General features: G+C 46.3%; 1 protein-coding gene across 3 annotated transcripts in view; it reads left to right on the top strand.

Moving 5' to 3' along the window:
* CHD6 (chromodomain helicase DNA binding protein 6) overlaps positions 1-19,494 on the top strand; it is a 211,663-nt gene that overhangs the window by 149,489 nt on the left and 42,680 nt on the right. For 2 of the 3 annotated variants that reach the window (XM_082857422.1, XM_082857421.1), the window contains 7 exons: positions 6,323-6,487; positions 7,755-7,934; positions 8,964-9,074; positions 10,707-10,909; positions 11,983-12,182; positions 13,118-13,277; positions 18,649-18,738. In XM_082857422.1, the coding sequence (XP_082713548.1) occupies positions 6,323-6,487; positions 7,755-7,934; positions 8,964-9,074; positions 10,707-10,909; positions 11,983-12,182; positions 13,118-13,277; positions 18,649-18,738 (1,109 nt within the window). The remainder of the gene's footprint in view (positions 1-6,322; positions 6,488-7,754; positions 7,935-8,963; positions 9,075-10,706; positions 10,910-11,982; positions 12,183-13,117; positions 13,278-18,648; positions 18,739-19,494) is intronic. The other variant, XM_082857423.1, reaches the window with a different exon arrangement.

The following is a 19,494-nucleotide window of genomic DNA, read 5'->3' as shown; positions in this document are numbered from 1 at the left end:
ACCATCCTAAGTATTTTATAGCGTTATAAAACAAAATCTTTAAAAACTTTTTATTCTGAAATCATTTTAAACTTTAAAAAAGGTGCAAAATAGTGCAGAGTTCTAGGATCCTTTGCCCCGCTTCCCTTAATGTTAACATTCTGTATAACCATAGTGTAATTATCGAAACCAGGAAATTAACATCAATACAGTGCTCTGATCTACAGAGCCTGTTCAAATTCCTTCATTTTTCTATCGGTGTTCTTTTTTCTGGTCTGGGATCCAATTCAGGATTTCACATCTCCTTTAGAAGTTACAACTCCTTAGCCGCCTCCAATCTGTGACATCTCCTGTCTTTCCTTAGCTTTCGTGACCTTGACACTTTGGGAGGATACCGACCAGCCGCTTTGTAGAATTGTTTCTCACTTTGTGTTTGCCTGATGTTTCTCTCATGATCAGATTTGAGGTTATGTATTTTTGGCAAGAATATCATAGAAGTGATGTTATATCCTTCTCAGGGGGTACATGATGTCGATATGTCTTATTACTTGTGATGTTAACCTTGATTACTTGGTTGTGGTGGTGTCTGCCAGGTCTCTCCACTGTAAAGTTACTATTTTTATCTTGAAACGTAGTCAGTATGTTGGGAGGAGATATTTTGAGATGCTATAAATATCCTGTTTCCTATCATACTTTTGCCTATTAATTTTAGCACTCATCAGTGGTTCTTGCCTTCAGTAATTATTACGATGGTGTTTGGCAAACGGTAATTTTCTATTTCAGTCATTCCTTCTACAGTAGGAGTTGGAATCCTACTGTAAAGAACAGCTGTCCTTTGTCCCCCATTTCTTTATGTATTTGTATTGGTATGGATTCCTGGATATTGATTTTACGTTACAGGTTATAATCCACTACTCGCACTGTTTATTTTGCCGTCCAGATTTGGTCATTAGGAGGCCCTTCAGGTTGTCTCCTCTGTCCTTTAGACATGCTCCTGTCAGTTTGTGAGCACTTCTTATTTTCTGGCACCACAAGACACTCAGGTTCATGTTACATTTTTCCTGCCATATCCATGGAACTGACTGTTCCTCCAAGGCTCCCTGGTTCCTTTTAGTTGAGAATGGCATTTAGAAACCAAGGTCTGGCTACTAGGTGTGCCCATTGCCACTGGAGTGTTACTGGTTCTAGACTCTGAGCAGACAGAGCTAGGAAATACAGATGTGCATACTGACACAAGCGCTGGTACCACACCTCTGTATTTATTCCCTGTCTATCCATCTGTAGTGAGATTTCTGTTTCCAGTCCAACATCACAGGATTCCTTCTAGCCTTCTGCACTCTTCCGAATTCATAACTCCTTTCTCTGGCTGTGAGAAGCCTGGTCTCATTGTCATAACACAGTACATTTACTCATTTGTTCGATCTTCGTATATGCATAAAGTAGTTTCAGAATTACTAACCCGTATTCTACAAAAACATTTACTTGTGCGTAATATTGGACTAAAGTGTTTTTTAGGTCAGTGGTCTTAAAGTATATAATCAAAATACCAATTTCCAAGGTTACTTGGTTTAGTTTTTTTCTTTCCCACTCCCTTCATTGTGGTTAAATTAATGTGGGAAAAATCAATCCCTAAAATTCAAAAGCGAAATGAAACAGTTGAACCTAGCTCTATATGATGTGGACAGCATAACCCCAAGAGTTATGCTCAAATGTTTGTATTTCATTTTTCAGTATCTTCATTGTGTTATAATTTCAGTTTGCAACTCCAATATACCCTTTATCCAGATTCACCAGCTGCTAACATTTTGCCTCATTTACTTTATCGTTTCTGCCCTAACTCTCTCCTGTCTCTCTGAGTACATACAGAGACCTACACACATGTGTGCACGCACACACACGCCACTTTTTGTCTGAACCATCTGAGAGTAAGTTGTCCCCTGAGTGCTTTAGTGTGTATTTCCTAAGTGCAAGGACGTTCTCTTATATAACCAGGGTTCAGTTCTCAGAATAAAGAAATAAGAATAGTTCATATTCAAATTTTATCATTTCTTTCAACATTCTTTATAGTTGTTAGTCCCCCAAGATCCAAACTAGGATCACCCACTTCGTTTAGTTCTCATGTCTCCTTTAATGGGTCAGTGCCTTGATCTTTCTTTTCCTTTCACGACCTTGATGTCTTTGAAGGGTACAGGCTAGATATTTTATAGATAGGCCCTTATTTTGTGTCTGTATTTCCTCAGGATTGAGTTCAGGTTTAGTGATACCTCGAAGTGATACGTCTTCTCAGTGTGTCGTGTCGAGAGGAACATGATGTCCATTTGTTGATAATAAGTACTTTGAGCTTAGTTAGTGGCGTCTGCCGGATTTCTCTACTATGAAGTTGCTATTTTTCCCTTTGAAATTACTAAGTAGCTTTGGAGAGAAGCTTTGAGACTATGTAAATATCCTGTTCCTCATCAAAGTTTCACCCACTGGTTTTAGTTTCCTTTGATTATTTTTGCCTGGATCAGTCATCACTGTTATGGTTGCAAAGGGGTGATTTTCTAACAGTCATTCTACATTTTTTAGTTACTTTCTACTCTGAGGAAGAGTTTTCCCTTTTCTCCCATTAGTTTATTTATGTCAGTATGTACTCATGGGTTCTTCTTTTATTCAGTGGGTTATATTCCATACGATATTTATTTTGATGTTCAGATAGTCCTGGACCTAACCAGCGGAAGCCTCTTAGGTTTCAGGTGTTATTTTGATGCGTCTCCATCATTCTTTGAGTACTTCCTTATATTCCGGCACAGTGATATGTTTCAGGCTCATCCTGTACTTTGACTACCCTGGCCCTGGAATTAATCATTTCTCTAACATGCCTTGTTCTCTCTTGTTATGGAGAATGGAGTTTAGAAACCAAGATCTGAGGGTTCGTTATGTTCTTTGCTACTGGGATGCCATTTCTTCTAGGCCCTCTCAGTGGACACAGCTAGACTACATACATACAAACACAGGGAATATATATACATAACATGCATTCATATGTATATGTGTGTATGTACATGCATGTGTCCACATAAACAGATGCACACACATTCATGTCTTTGTGTGGTTTTATACACATATGTGCACATCTAACCATGAGTTAATACTGATACCTCCAAATCCATTCTAATGCCACAGAGTTGTTCTAGTTTTTCTTCTTTCCATATTTGTAACTTCCTTCTTCAGCAATGAAAACCCTGGCTCCTGTTACCCTCAGTATATTTACACATTTGCTCAATCCTAGATTACACAGAAAGTGCTGATCCTGCCACTGTGAAAAAGAAACTTATCTGCCAGTGTGTATTTATTTTTTTATTTTTTATTTTTTTAATAAATTTATTTATTTTTGGCTGTGTTGGGTCTTAGTTGCTGTGCGCAGGCTTTTTCTAGTTGTGGCGAGCGGGGGCTTCTCTTCATTGTGGTGCACGGGCTCTAAGCACACGGGCTTCAGTAGTTATGGCTCACAGGCTCTAGAGCACAGGCTCAGTAGTTGTGGTGCACGGGCTTAGTTGCTCCGCAGCATGTGGGATCTTCCCGGACCAGGGATCGAACCTGTGTCTCCTGCATTGGCAGGCAGATTCTTATCCACTATGCCACCAGGGAAGCCCCAGTGTGTATTTAAAATTTAAAACACTGGAGTTCGTACATTCTTGGTGGGATATATCCCAGGGTGGGAGGGCAGTAAACCTTACATTGTTTTCAGTAGTTATGTTTCGGTGGTGATCATGATGATACTGTTTTTCTGATATTTCATGTATTTGCGGGATAAATCAGATGAGTAATGATATTGGCATGGTTAAGAACTGAGCTTTTCAACATGGTTAAAAAGCAATACAGATGTAGAGTTAATGAAGTTAAAACCCCGTAGTCCCAAATTTGAATGAAAATATCAGTATGATTTCATGATGTAATTTGTCTTATGTGTGCCCGTGGTCGTATACACTACACAACACACAAACGCTTCTGCTTTTACCCACTGAGTAGGCCCAGGAACAATGACCAACCTAGTGGCAGGGAGCGTCCCTAGAGCATCCAGACTGTTGTCTCTACTGCCACTTCCCACTGAAAGAAGCTCTTGGACTACTTGAAAAAATGGCTGAATCCAGGTTTGGGCAGGAAATATACAATGGGAGCGTGGAACATGTTGTCATACCAGAAAGCAAGGGAGCTGTTAGATACTGCTGGTCTTTGATATAACATACAAATATAAATACAGACATATCCATATCTTTTTCTTTATCTATGTGTATATTCACACACACACGCACACACACACACACACACACACACACACACACACACACACACACACACACACACACACACACACACACACACACACACACACACACACACACACCCCTAACTGTGAGTTCATACTAACACCTCCAAATATAATACCAGAATTTTTCATAGTTTTCCTCCTTTCCATATTTGACTGAATCATGTCAGAAGAACTCAGGAGCGGGCTTCCCTGGTGGCGCAGTGGTTGAGAGTCCGCCTGCCGATGCAGGGGACACAGGTTCGTGCCCCGGTCCAGGAAGATCCCACATGCCGCGAAGCGGCTGAGCCCGTGAGCCATGGCCACTGAGCCTGCGCTCCACAACGGGAGAGACCACAACAGTGAGAGGCCCGCGTACCGCAAAAAAAAAAAAAAAGAACTCAGGAGCCAACTTGAGGAGTTTTCCATAGGCCGTATTTGAATAGCATTAAGAAACAGGGACTTCCGTGGTGGTGCAGTGGTTAAGAATCCACCTGCCAATGCAGGAGACGCGGGTTTGAGCCCTGGTCTGGGAAGATACCACATGCCGCGGAGCAACTAAACCCGTGCGCCACAGCTACTGAGCCTGTGCTCTAGAGCCCGAGAGCCACAACTACTGAGCCTGCATGCCACGACTACTGAAGCCTGTGTGCCTAGAGCCTGTGCTCTGCAACAAAGAGAAGCCACCACAATGAGAAGCCTGCACACTGCAATGAAGAGTAGCCCCACTCACCACAACTAGGGAACGCCTGCACACAGCAACTAAAACCCAACGCAGCCATAAATAAATAAATAAACAAATAAATAAATAAATTTTATTAAAAAAAATAAAACAGCAATGCAGTAAAAAATAGCACAGATATTACTTAAATGCATACTTGCATTGTATTCCTTAAGAAACTAATTATAAAACTCTTCATTAGTCACTTTTGGAGGGTGTTCATTTGGAAACTGATTAAATAAAGAGAAAGAATCAGACATTTAGCTTGTCTCTCCTATATGAACTGTACATCAGGGTAACCAAAAAATTGATGAGGGGAATTGTAACCGCTAATGAAATCATGGATCTAGGCAATGATCATCAATTCAAAAGAAAGACAACCAGACATCATGTACCTTTTGATGGAAATTTATACACCAACTATGGATTACACTTGCCAAAGGTAAAATCTTAACCTGATCAAGTCTCAAGGTATAACTCCAGTTTAGAGGAAATAAAGGGAACGGAGGAATCCATTCAGTGACACAGCCAAAGTGCAGGCGGCAGAATATAGACTGTGAGAAACTGTAGGACAGATACCTGGTCTCTTCAACAAGTAACTGGCATTTGGAAGAATAGGAGAGATCAAAGGCAGAGATACATCAGCCAGTTACAATGCATGGGCTTTATTGGGATCCTGATCCAAACAATCAAACTTAAAGAAATATTATGAGATGAGCAGGGAAATTGGGACACTAGATAGTTAGTACTTAGGATTAATTTTTTGAAGTATAGCGATGGTAATACATTTTACAAGAGTCCTTATGTTTAGAAATACATATTGGAATATGTGAGGATGAATCAATATGATGCCAAGGGTTTGCTTCATAGTAATCTTGGAGGGTAGAGGCATAGCAGAGATGAAGCAAGAGTTGACCATAAGAGGTCCTTATACTTTTCTCTACTTTCGTCTATGAAAATTTCTGTATTAAAATGAGAAAACTTAAAAAGTGGTGCTGCTTGCTCTGGGTGAGACATTTCCCCAGAGAGCGAGACAGCATCCTGGGAATGAGTGCCTGCATTCAGACCACAGGCTAGGGAGGGTAGGAAGCCAGGTCCTTCTCATCTCTTTGTCCCAGCATACAGCAGTCACTCAGTAAATAACGGGCAATGAAATGGGTGCTCTTGAAGCGGTAGCTGGCATTTGGGTGAATTCTATTCCAGAAACAGTCCCATGACTCGTAACTGTGAGAGCCAGCCACTCTCCCCACGTGGAATATAAGCATTTCCCCATTCCTTGGGCTGCTTCCGTTCTGTCTGGTGACACGATGTGTGTGACCCTCCTTCCTTCCCAGGCTCAGGCCCGATGTCACCGGATAGGCCAGAGTAAAGCCGTGAAGGTGTATCGCCTCATTACACGGAACTCCTACGAGCGGGAAATGTTTGACAAGGCCAGCCTGAAGCTGGGTCTGGACAAGGCTGTCCTTCAGGACATCAACCGAAAAGGCAGCACGAATGGAGTGAGTATGCCGGTACCTGCTTTCGAGCCTAGAGAAGAATTTATCATGCAGCCCAGGGCCTCTCTGAATTCTTCATTCCTACAGCCGTTTTAAGGTTCCCTTTCACTAAATTGAGTCAGGCCGCACATCTTTAATGGGTAATTCCCTGCAATAGAGGGTAATTCAGGTTCAGGTCTCTGCATTTTATAGATGAGTAAAGGAATCTGTAGGAGCAGTTGGGTGGTAGGATTGCCCAACCTGCAGTAACATTTCAGTAAATAGAGTTTTACACATTGCCTGTTGGAAATCAGTAGATCTTAACGCTTAACTCTAAATTATCACCATGCTTTTATCTCATACTACAGACTTCGAGCTCCCTGAAGGTGAGCTATTTTATCTTACCCGGCACCCCTAACAGTACTTGGCATGTTAAAGACATTCAATGCATGATGATCAATGAAAACAATGAATGAATGAAGGATCAGCTTGAAATATGGCAGTTAATACAATCTTCTTTTCCCCTCTAGAGGGGATAAAAATTGCTGCTAAGATTCTTGAATTGTATTAAAGTCTAGGCAAACAAAGCCGAATATCTCCTTAATCTCTGGCCCTTCTGAGTTGTCTTTAGTCCAGATGTTCTACATCCTCTTAGCTATGAGTATGTTGCTAAGTTTAATACTTCAAGTTACCAGTGCTGGGAGTCATGGAATTCCCTCCTGTGATTGATATAAAGAGAACCAGATTCTTAATTAGAACCAGGAAAGGGTGTTTTGAACTCCCATTTCCTGTTTTCAACAAGCAGTTGAGAAGATAACACTTGGCATGGGATCCTTTCTTTAGTTAAGAAATGACATCATTTCCAATACTGTTGTATTTATTTAATAATGAATAACTCATTATTCTTGAGCTCATTTGGTACATCTGGAGGTTTTTAAAGATACAGACTCAAACTAAAACATAAAATAAACATGAAATATATTCTCTTCAGTGGTGCATAGTTTTAATGGTTTGTGACACTTGATAATAACCAGCATCCTGAGGAATGTCAGGGCCACTGGGTCGTGTGCTGGGTTTTATTCCAGAGCCCCTTGGAGGATTGTCTGCCTGCCCTCCCCATCATTCTCTTGAGTGTCTCTCTGGGTTTTCATTTTCTAAATCTTGTGTCTTTAGTCTTCTGACATGTGCAATTAGTGGAGGAACTGGGTACTGAATCATGAAGGTCAGATTTCAGGCTGTTTTTCTCCTGTGCGTTTCCCACTTTGTGAGTAGCCTTTGGTGACCTGTCCAGGTACAGCAGCTTTCAAAAATGGAGGTAGAGGACTTGCTCCGGAAAGGTGCTTATGGTGCCTTAATGGATGAGGAAGACGAAGGCTCCAAGTTCTGTGAAGAGGACATAGACCAGATTCTGCAGAGGAGAACCCACACCATCACCATCCAGTCTGAAGGGAAAGGATCCACTTTTGCCAAGGTATAAGGCCCTCTCCGCAGAGTCCACGTGGGGTGGCAGTGGAAAGAGAAGTCTTTATTCTTTGACCCTCATTAGCCCGGCTGCTGTTTGTCTAAATGCAAACCGTTGAAATGGTCTGGCTACACAACTGTTCTGTGTGCCACCCTGAAGATGCAGGTTCTTAGAGAGGCTTTGAATAATGGGTCACAAGCTAGAAAAGAAATCACCGCTCTGAATCCTTGGAGCTGATCTTCCGTGGGCAGGATAGACACTTGGGTTTGCAGTTTGCCTTCTTCACTATTCACGGAGACTGCTCCAGAACCCTCGAATGGTCATCCCGAGTCCCTTGGAGAGCACTCCTTGATCTGGGAGTTGAAATTCCAGTGAACACGTATTTTGTTCATTTCATGAGACAAGAGATTTTATTCAAGATTCCCAGCTTCTAGTCTAGGTGCCTTTTTCCTCTGCCCGTCAGGTCGCTGGATTTAGAATTCAACTAACCAGACCACTTGTCAGATCACTCTCAGGTTCTCTCACCGTAGGTTCTGTGAGCTTCATGACCTGTGTGATCAAATCACCTGTTTGGTGGCTTATGGGGGAAGGGCTTTTTCAGGGACATTTTGTGCTTTAGAGCCATAGCTCATCTCTGTACACCTCATATGGCCCAGCCAGGGCCTTTCCCAGAGTGGAAACTTGGGGATTGGTGAACTGAAAGAAAATCTATATCCAGGGAAGTTTTAAGAATCAGCCGTTTCATGGGCAACTGGACATACGTTGCCATCATCTCCCAGGGCTTATCCTCCTGCTTCCGAGTTTAAGTTATAAAAAATGATCCTGTAGGTTGAAATTGTAATATCCTCACCCCACCTTTAAAATAAAATTTTAAAACAATAGCTTCAAGATTTTCACTTTCATTTTGGCAGCTCTGTTAGGGGTTTTGATTTTGAATGTGGATGGAGAATACTCTTGAGTCTCTGGTGCATTTGAGATCACACAGGTGTTTTACAATTTGTGTTCAAGTACAGTTTATTGGCTCTTTCTTCTTCACAGGCTAGCTTTGTGGCTTCAGGAAACAGAACGGATATTTCCTTAGATGACCCAAACTTTTGGCAGAAATGGGCTAAAATAGCTGAACTGGACACTGAAGCAAAGAGTGAGAAGGTACAGCACTGAGAATATTTTATTTCATTGAACATTTCACTGGTGTCTTATGGGACCGTAAATTCCTACCAGCTCAAATCATTATTTACTCCTAAGCCTTAGTTCTTAAATAAGGTGCTGTATGTAACCCACTTAAAACATGCCTGGCACGTAGAGCTTGAGAAATGTTATCTTTAAAGTGACCTAATGGGGCATACAGTCTGCTGGGTGTCCAGGAAATTCGATAAAAACAGTTAGAACTGGAACTGGCCAGACAGGTCAAGATCAGCCCTCTGACCCAAGCCAAAATCCTATCCTTGGCATGTGACCGTTTTCCTCTATTTCAACACTTCCTATGCAAGGAACTTTACCTCCGACGAACATTAGAGGAAAAAAGCATGGTGAAGAAAAGTTTGTTGGGTTCACCTCCATTCTTTTCAGTATCTTGAATTTTCCTATTTCTGAACATGAGAAAGAGAATGGCCTTGGAATAAAACCAGAGTTTGAATACTGGCTCTGCCACTGACCAGCTGTATGTCTTTGGGCAGGGGAACTGACCTCACTGAGAGAGTGAAAAAGGACATGTGAACAAAGGAGGTGGTGACGCCCACTTGGCAGAGTTAGAGATAACATTGTGAAGGTGGCTGCCCAGCCCATGTGAGGCAGCCCATATGTGTTAGTTTCCCCTCCCTCCATCTCTGACCCAGTTACCTCCCTCAGGGATGAGCACACATCACTTTCTGCCTGTCTTCTTGGGTGAGTGTTGAACTCTCATGGACTCACAGACCCAGGAGACTGTCCCTGCTTACATCTAGCTGATTCAGTAACCAGCTTCCAGCCTTAACTATTCTTCCGTAGGATCGCCAGAGGTTGCTTAATCCAACCTCTTTTCTCCTGGTAGGAGGATTCTGCAGTCCCCTTAATAACCTGTTTCTAGTGTTTAACAATGTCACAGTCAGGGAGTTACTCTGTGTGCAGGACAGTGGGCAAGAGGGGGAAGGAAAAGCTCTTGCCCTGAGACAGTATACAGGAGCTTAGCTGAGCTTTGGGAAGAGGCATGGGGGGAGGGGCGAGAAGCATGAAGTGATGGAGACCAGAGAAGTGATGGTCTTGGCCAAGGGAGCTGCCAGAATGGGTGAGTTTCCTGAGCTAGAAGTTATCTTTTCCATGAAAGACAAAAGGTTAGTGGCACCAGTGGAAGGCAGAATGAAGTGGCAGTAACTTGTGTTCGTCTTCCAAAAGTTGCTGAGCAGATGGAACTCTCCGACTCCTCCTGTCTCCAGAGCACAGGCGGCCTCCGCATGCCGGGCACAACAACTGGGGTGCACCACTCCCACCCTTCTTGGCAAGAACAGGAGGCCACTCTGGCACTGGGGGGCCTCGCCTGCCCAGGCCCCTGTTAGACTGCAAAACCAGCAGATGGGGGCGGCCAGCACTGGGGGCGGAGGGACACACCAACTTCATCAAGTCCCAGAGTGTCCCCTCTGCTTGTCGTGGACATGGCAGGTGTGCTGGGAAGAGGCTTTCCTGCTGGGGGACGAGATGGGGGTGGTTCTTTCCCAAATGTGTCCTGAGGAACAGCAGCAGGATCTGCATTGTGATACAGGGAGAGTGAAGGGGACTTTCTCCCCAGCAGTCCTCTCTTGTTTCCAGGAAAGCTTAGTGATCGACCGCCCGCGCGTGAGGAAGCAGACCAAACACTACAACTCTTTTGAGGAGGATGAGCTCATGGAGTTTTCAGAGTTGGACAGTGACTCTGATGAGAGGCCCACGAGGTCCAGGCGCCTCAATGACAAAACCAGACGCTACCTCCGAGCCGAGTGCTTCCGGGTGGAGAAGAACCTGCTCATCTTTGGGTGGGTATTGGCTTCACCTGTTTGTTCTTGTTGTTTTCCCCTCTTTGGTTCAGTCCCAGAGATTTGTCCAGTGTGTCTCTCCACTCACCTCTGGGGTCTGGGCTGATGGAGGGTCTGTTGGCAGAAGAGGGAGCGTTGCCTTCTGCCCGCGGCCCCCCTCAGTCACTGCACTCTGCTGCCATGTTGTAGACGGGCCGTGATTTTCTCATATGCTTGTCATGGCAGATCTCTGGTACTAATTTACTGCCTGGTACTGATTTCCTGCCTTTTTCCCCCAAGGACATATAAGGAATCAGTGTAGCAGATGTTAGAGTTAAGGCATGATTCATGCAGGGCTCTGGCTCTGGTAGAAGTAGAGGGTTTAGCTTCTGGGAGCTCACCATTGCTTTCAAATACTGCAGCTGGAGTCAGTTGGGTTTTTTAATAATTTTTTAATAGATTTATTTATTTTTATTTGTTTTTGGCAGCATTGGGTCTTCGTTGCTGCGCGCGGACTTTCTCTAGTTGCGGCAAGTGGGGGCTACTCTTCATTGCCGTGCGCGGGCTTCTCATTGCGGTGGCTTCTCTTGTTGTGGAGCACGGGCTGTAGGTGCACGGACTTCAGTAGTTGTGGCATGTGGGCTCAGTAGTTGTGGCTCGCGGGCTCTAGAGCGCAGGCTCTGTAGTTGTGGCGCACGCGTTTAGTTGCTCCACAGCACGTGGGATCTTCCTGGACCGGGGATTGAACCCATGTCCCCTGCATTGGCAGGTGGATTCTTAACCACTGTGCCACCAGGGAAGTCCTGGACTCTGTTTTAATTCCAGACTTACTCCTCGCTCCAGATATTTTCATCCCTCCCTTCTTAACATTCTAGTGGCCGTATGAAGCTCTCTGTGTCCAGTGTCCCGGTCACCTCAGTGACATTTGGTGTGCTACAGTATGCGATCCTCGAAGGTCTTTCAGGACAAAGCCCTCAGGGTGATCAGGAAGCCCAGCAGGGGTCGAGAAGCACTCGGCTCCTGTTTGTCCTGCCATGTTGAAGGCATGCGTGGCCCTTCCGCCCTCTAACACCGTTCCGTATTTCCACTCTCAGCTGGGGCCGGTGGAAGGACATTCTGACCCATGGACGATTCAAGTGGCATCTGAACGAGAAGGACATGGAGATGATTTGCCGGGCCCTGCTGGTGTACTGTGTCAAGCACTACAAGGGGGACGAGAAGATCAAGAGTTTCATTTGGGAACTGATCACGCCTACCAAAGATGGGCAGGCCCAGACTCTCCAGAACCACTCAGGTGAGGGGTGGCACGGGCCGTAGCTGAGAAGCGCAGACCCCTGTGGTTCCCTCTCTCCTCCCATGTGGGCCCATGTTGCCGTGCTTTGGGCACATCTCTTCCTCAGGTGTATTTCCAGAAGGCTACCTGTGGGAAAGGATGCTGGTGTTTTCCATGTCCATTCTCCCTCAGAATCATCCAGTGTTAGCTGTGATATTTCGTTTAAGTGCAGGTGGGCCCTCTTGAAGTTCCCCACTTGCCGGTCCTGCCCACTAACCTGGGTGTCACAGGGGTTCCTTCTCTGATATGGGGACTCACACAGCGTGCCCTGCCTCAGTTCCACCTCTGTCTGTGCGTTTCGTTGTACTGCTCCTTCCCTGTGCTGAGACACAGCTCACCTTCACGTCTCAGACCGAGCATTCCTTTTCCCCGGCTAGGCTGTGAGGTCCCCACGGGCACAGGTTCTGCTACACCTTTCTTTTTTGTTTTGTTTTGTTTTGCGGTACGCGGGCCTCTCACTGTTGTGGCCTCTCCCGCTTGGAGCACAGGCTCCGGGCGCTCAGGCTCAGCGGCCATGGCTCACGGGCCGGCCTCTCCGCAGCATGTGGGATCTTCCCGGACTGGGGCACGAACCCGTGTCCCCTCCATCAGCAGGCGGACTCTCAACCACTGCGCCACCAGGGAAGCCCTGCTACACCTTTCTTGACACTCGGTAGATTCTTGCTGCCTGCAGGACACTCGGTAGATTCTTGCTGCCTGACTGAATGGTCCTGGGGGTTACTAAGTAGGGGACCGGCTGTCTCCTCGCCATCCCTGCCTGGGGGACGGAGGAGTGGGGCCTGTCGTCCAGGGCCACCGTGCATAGCCCGGCTGCCTCTTTGCCACCCTAGCCCAGCTCTGTTCCGACAGCTGCGTTTAAGCCGTCTCGGCTCATGTTCCGTACCTTTCTGTCTCAGGGTTGTCAGCTCCAGTCCCCAGAGGGAGGAAGGGGAAGAAAACGAAGAACCAGCTGCTGCTCCCGGAGTTAAAGAACGCAGACTGGCTGGCCACCTGCAATCCCGAGGTGGTCTTGCATGATGATGGCTACAAGAAGCACCTCAAACAGCACTGCAACAAGTGAGTGTGCCCCCCTCACCCCTGGTGGCAGCTCCGCTCTGACAGCGCGGCTTCCTGGGACCCCCCCACGGGGCTGTGGGAGGCCACTTGATGCCCCTGTACCACCATGCAAGGTCTGGAAAGGCGGATAGGCTGTGTGCTCGAAACTGGGTCAGGGTTCAGTCGCATTGAAGCCTCTCTACCTCCTTTAATCATCCCTTTTCTCCCCCGGAACCCGGCCTCTCTTACCAGAGCAGTTCGTACAGGATCTTCTGACCTGACTCTCAAAATCCATGGAGGACGCTGGTGATTTCACTGCTCACTCTCCTTTTCCTTTCCCTCCCTCCAGCCCTGAGGGCACATCAGGGAGAGCAGAAGACTGGCCTTGGTGGCCACCGCTCTCAGCCGTACCCGCTTGCCAGGTTGCTTCCTCTTCAGATTTGCTTTGAGATTCGTGGCCTCCCGGTGTTTGGTGGACATTCATTTGAGATAGTATTCTTTATATCCCGAGGCTAAGAGCTGGGGTGGGGCAGGCGGAAATAAAGGAAAAAGTGATAGAAAATGAAACTGTTCTTGTGAAGTTTAGTTTGGAGGAGTTAGGGCACCCAGCCACGAAACAATGACAGGTTTGCATGTGGGTACTTGCATCGCTGTACAGTGTTATCTGTTAGAAGTAAAAGGACCCTTGGTAACCATCTAGCCCAGCTTCCTAGGCCAGGCAAGACTTACCTCCTCAGTGTTCCTGGTAGGCAGTGAGAAGGCCTCAGCTTGCACACCTCTGGTTATAAAGAGTGTATTATCCTGTAAATCAAGATGTTTTGCTAGGTCTTTTCTTCCTCCCTGTAGCATCGACCTAATGGTTCTGTAGTTGTTGGGTTGTGGTTATTTTTCCTTTACTGCTGAAGTCTAACCCTGTCCTTTGATCCCTCCAAATATTTGAAGGTAGGTCTCATGCCCAATACTGTAATAAAAACTACCGCACACAAAGGTACAAGCTCTCTGGGGCAGTAGGTCTCAAGCCAAGACTTAAAGGGCACTTGCTGCTGATAGCAGAGCCTGGCTGGGGCAGGACCCAACGGCATGTTCACTGACTGGATCAGAGTCACTGTGAGGGAGCAGAAAGGAAGCTGGCAGGGACGAGGGCTCCTTGATGGGAGACCTGGTATGGCAGGCTCACTGAGGAGTCTGTTGTAAGTACTAAGCAACCATATTTCTTGAACAAGTGAGACATGATAAAAAGTGATACTGGGGGAGAAAAATTAATCCGGTAACAATTTGCAAGATGGAGTAGGTGTTTACCTGGAGCTGAATGGCCAACTAGGAGAGTTCTGTCATAATACTAAGTATTGATCGTGATGACCTAGATTAGGGTGCTGACTGTAGAATTGGGGAGAAAGGGTCAAATACAAGAGCTGTGACTGAAGAAGAATCCATCATGTGTGACGAGGAATACAGAAAGCAGGTAACTCTGTGGCCGTTAGCCTTGTAGGCTGGAGAATGGCGGTGCTTGTAGCCATGACAGAATCAGAATCTATTCAGTAAACGTTGAAGAGCAGCACGAAGGACTCGGGTTTTGCCTTATTAAGTCATAGCAGCAACATTTGGCTCTCCCATCCCCAGCTGGAGAGATTAACATAGAACTTCGCTTGACACCCGCACAGATGATCACAGATGTTGAGCCGAACTAACTGTGACCTTTGAGGAATTCCTTAACATTTCTAACCACCAGCCCCGAGGTCTTTCCTGAGTGCGGGCCTTACCCCGAGAATCAAAGAATAATGCAGTAAAGCACTCCTCTGGGTTTGAAGAAGCTGACTGCTGTTTATCCATCTGAATCTGATGGAGAGTACTGTCCTCTTTAGTCCTGGCTCAGCAGCCAAGAGATTCAGAGCCGGCAGGGGTCTTGCAGCTCCTCCCACGCAGCGTGGGGATTCTGTGGGCAGTGTCCCAACAGGGACTCCTCCAGCCTCTGCTCGAGCCTTCCTAGTGATGGGAGTTTACCACTTCTCAGCAGTACTCATTTAATTACCAGATGATTCTAATTAATTGTCCTTCTGTATATTGAATCTAAAATCCGCTTCCTTGAATCTTCCACCCTTTGATCTTGGGTCCTGGTTCTGTCCTGAGGTGCACCAGAGAACAGGCAGAGTTTCTTTAGCATAACTGGACTGTGAGCTTCTAGAATTGTGGGCTCTGTTAATTAGCAAATTTACTGCCACCCCAATATCAGATGTGATATCACCCAATATCAAGAAAGGTTCTGGGGTCAGGACTGCCTGGATTTGAATCCTGGCCCCATTACTTACCTGCAGGTGAATTATTTTAAAAATGAGGATAATAGTTCCTACCTCAGCATCGTTATGAAGATTAAGTGAGCTGATACATGCTGACAGATAGTGAGTACTCAAAGCATTTGCGTAATTAGTAGTACATGTAGTATTTAGGGCCGTGAAGTTGTTATCAAAAGAACTTCAAAAGGTTAAAAAGCAGCTGCTTCGAATCTAAGCTCTAAGAAGTCAGGACAGTGACTGTGTGTTCAGAGTGGGTATAGTGACCAGAAGGGCCTACCGGGGGGGCCTTCCGGGGAAATGTTCTGCTTCCTGATCTGGATATTGGATACACATGTGCGTTTGGTATGTGGAAATTCATCGAGCTGTACATTTATGCAAAATGCACTTTCTGGAAGTATATTTCATACCAAGAGAATAGTTTTCTAGAAGAAGAAAGAAATGAAAGAAAAGGGAATACCGCCAGCCAAAAGTTTTAATAGGTTTTGTTTGGCTGAAGTGAAGGGTGTCACAGACCAGCTCCAGCTCTCCTTCCCTGTGAGGTCAGATGCCACCTGGGGTTATCATCTCAGCCTGCGAGGAAGTGGCTCTCTAAGAGGAGTTGTCTGTCCGTCCTCTGAGTTGATTTACTTCTCATTTGCAGTATAGGTGAATACTACTGGCTTTCAGTTCTGTTCTCCTGTGCCGCAGATACTGCCCGATGTCAACACCTTTGCCTCTTTTTGGAGATATAGAAACAGCTGTATCTTACATCTTCTGGAAGCCTTCCTCTGATTGAGGTAGATCCAAGCGGGCAGGAATCCTGTACCTAAGACAGCCTCTTTCCAGTTCTTGCTAGGAGGCCGTCGGCTACTGCCAGCTAGGCAGAAGGATCAGGGGCGATTGCAAATTCTTAGAGTTCTCATTCTCTGAGCTTTGAAAAAACATCTCGAAATTGAGTTGATTGACAGCTGAGGTAAGGAATGGTATGGCAGAAAAGTAAGGGTTCTTTCCCATCTAAAGGTTTGGGCTTCTATGTTGCCACCTACAACTTAAGCCCACAGTGGCACTTCCAACCCAGATCTAAGAAACTGTGTTGTTTTAGAGGCCTCAGCCCCTCGTTATTTAAACACCTTTTGAATAGGTAATACATACACGTGTTAACCAATATTTTTTGTCAAAAGTAAGTTTTCCTCCCACTCCAGCGCCCGTTTCCCTCTCCAGAGGCGACCACTGTTAACTGGGTTCTTCCAGAGATGCTCTGTGCAGGGCCCAGCAGTGGGAATGCACAGCCTCCTCTTACCTTCTCTAAAGTAGTATTTACTTTACATGCTGTTTGTGTTCTCGTCGCTCTTTTTTTTTTTTTTTTTTTTGCGGTACGTGGGCCTCTCACTGCTGTGGCCTCTCCCGTTGCGGAGCACAGGTTCCGGACGCGCAGGCTCAGCGGCCATGGCTCACGGGCCCAGCCGCTCCGCGGCATGTGGGATCCTCCCAGACCGGGGCACGAACCCGTGTCCCCTGCATCGGCAGGCAGACTCTCAACCACTGCGCCACCAGGGAAGCCCTCGTTGCTCTTTTTAAACAACTTACATGGAGATCTGTTCCTACAGAAGTACGTGTAAACCGGGCTTCTGCTTTAGTAGCTCGCCTTCACTCTTGCCTGGTGTCGACACAGTGGCAGGTACTCTTGTAACCCTCACTGCAGCATCTCCTCAGATGTGGTGGGCTTCTCTGTGCCTGTCCTTGGCTTTCACTCTGTGTTTTGCATACCTTCAGCCACCTGCCCCTAACCCCCACGGCCGTCTGCTGTGCTCTGATTCTCTTGTGGCTGGCCTTATTTCACGATTGGACTGTTGTAGGCTCCTCAAGAACAAGGTTAAACTAACGTTTACTTGTGTTACATACTCACGATACCAGCACGGTGCAGGACACACCAGTTGTCCAACAAATACTTAATTGCCTCATCTCAAACTTGCTGGGGCAGTTGCATGAAGCCTGAGTGTGGTCCATGCGAATCACAGGAGAGAAGACGGGATTGCTCTCTGGCAGTATCGCCATGAAAAAGACTTTAAAATATTCATGTAACATGTAACTATGTGCAAGTGAAACTATTTGAAAACAGCACCATTCAACATAACCTCACCCGTCACTAAACTAGGAAACTAGTAACGAGCCTCTTGGAAGGCAGCTTTGCCTGAGAGATCATTGTGGCCGTGTGGACAGGGTGAGACCTCTTAAGCAGGGGTCCCCAACGCCCAGGCCACGGACTGGTAGTGGTCCAGGCTGCACAGCAGGAGGTGAGGGGCGGGTGAGCAAGGGAAGCTTCATCTGCTGCTCCCCATCGCTTGCATTACCGCCTGAACCATCCCAACCCCCCACCCCCCGGGTCCATGGAAAAACTGTCTTCCACGAAACCGGTCCCTGGTGCCAGGGATCGGTTGGGGACTGGGCTTCCCTGGTGGCGCAGTGGTTAAAAATCCGCCTGCCAATGCAGGGGACGGGGGTTCAATCCCTGGTCCAGGAAGATCCCACATGCCGCAGAGCAACTAAGCCTGTGCGCCACAACTACTGAGCCTGCGCTCTAGAGCCCGCAAGCCACAACTACTGAGCCCGCGTGCCATAACTGCTGAAGCCCACACGCCTAGAGCCCGTGCTCCGCAACAAGAGAAGCCACCGCAATGAGAAGCCCGCGCACCACAATGAAGAGTAGCCCCTGCTCGCCACAACTAGAGAAAGCCCGCGCACAGCAATGAGGACCCAACACAGCCAAAAAATAAATAAATAAATTTATTTATTCTTTTTAAAAAGTTGGGGACCGCTGCTGTTAAGGACCAGGTGGGATGCTGTTTCTGCTGCCCTCACCTCCCCTCCCTCACCTCCCACGCCCACAGGATGACCTTAACAGATGACTGATGAGATACGTTTTCTTGAGTGAAATGGAGATATCACAATAATTTCTGCCATTAATACCTGGTGTTTTCTTTTTCTAGTCCTTTCTCATATATAACTTCATAGCCCTAACAACCCGGGAGCGCCTGGAAGTCCCCCAGGTCAGCATGGGGATGGCAGTTCACAGGCAGCTTATGGGTTCTAATGTGTTTCATTACTGTGTTCACGTATCATAGGGTACTACTGCGAGTCCGGATGCTGTACTACCTAAAAGCTGAAATACTGGGAGAAGCAGCGGATAAAGCATTTGAAGGAACTCCGGCCAGGTAAAACAGGTCAACCTTAGCTCCCAGTGTTAAAGAATTGCCATGAAGTGCCTGTTGATGGAAATGGACAAACCTGCCTGTGTTTCAAGAGGCCCGTGTTCCCTCCCACCCAGGACCAGTTCTGGTAGAGCAGGCAGGCAGAATGAGGATGATTCAGCCGGGTCATCCACGAGTGAAATAAAGGAGAAAACAGCTGCTTACAAACACAGCTCTTGGTGAGGTTCTTAGTTGGGGTTTTTTTCTCCCAGTAGTGTTGTAAAATTGCTTTTAAAGCAGTCATTTCTCTACCTTAACTAATCATTGTTCGATAGATATTAGTGATATTGATATCATTGATAGTGATATTGGATCCAACAGGTGTAGACTAAAAGCTCTACTTGGAATCCCACTCTTGGCCTTAGTCCTCTTCTACCTTTGAGTGGTTCTCCTTTATTTGCTAGTCGTATTACTAATACTTTGTCACCATGTGATGTGTTGTGCCTTAGTTTTGTAAGCTAGTGTTTCCAAAGCTGTAGAATCCTGTGGGAATATCCCAGGGTTTGGGGGAATGAGGCTGCTGAGCCCCCAGCTACTACTTGATTGGACTGTCAGAAGTCACAGTGTATAAGTGGGATCCCCAGACGGCCTCCTTCACCTTCCCCAGATTGGCAGTTTGCTCTGGCCCCCACAACGCTGCTTGTTCCCAGGGGACATAGCAAGTGTTGGTATTTGAACTGTGCTTTGAGATTCCCTGGGGCCCTGGTTTCTTTCTCTTAC

The sequence above is a fragment of the Leucopleurus acutus genome (assembly GCF_964270905.1).
Source record: "Leucopleurus acutus genome assembly, chromosome: 16".
NCBI lineage: Eukaryota > Metazoa > Chordata > Mammalia > Artiodactyla > Delphinidae > Leucopleurus > Leucopleurus acutus.
The sequence above is the reverse complement of the archived record's forward strand: the minus strand, read 5'-3'. Positions and strand labels throughout refer to the sequence as shown.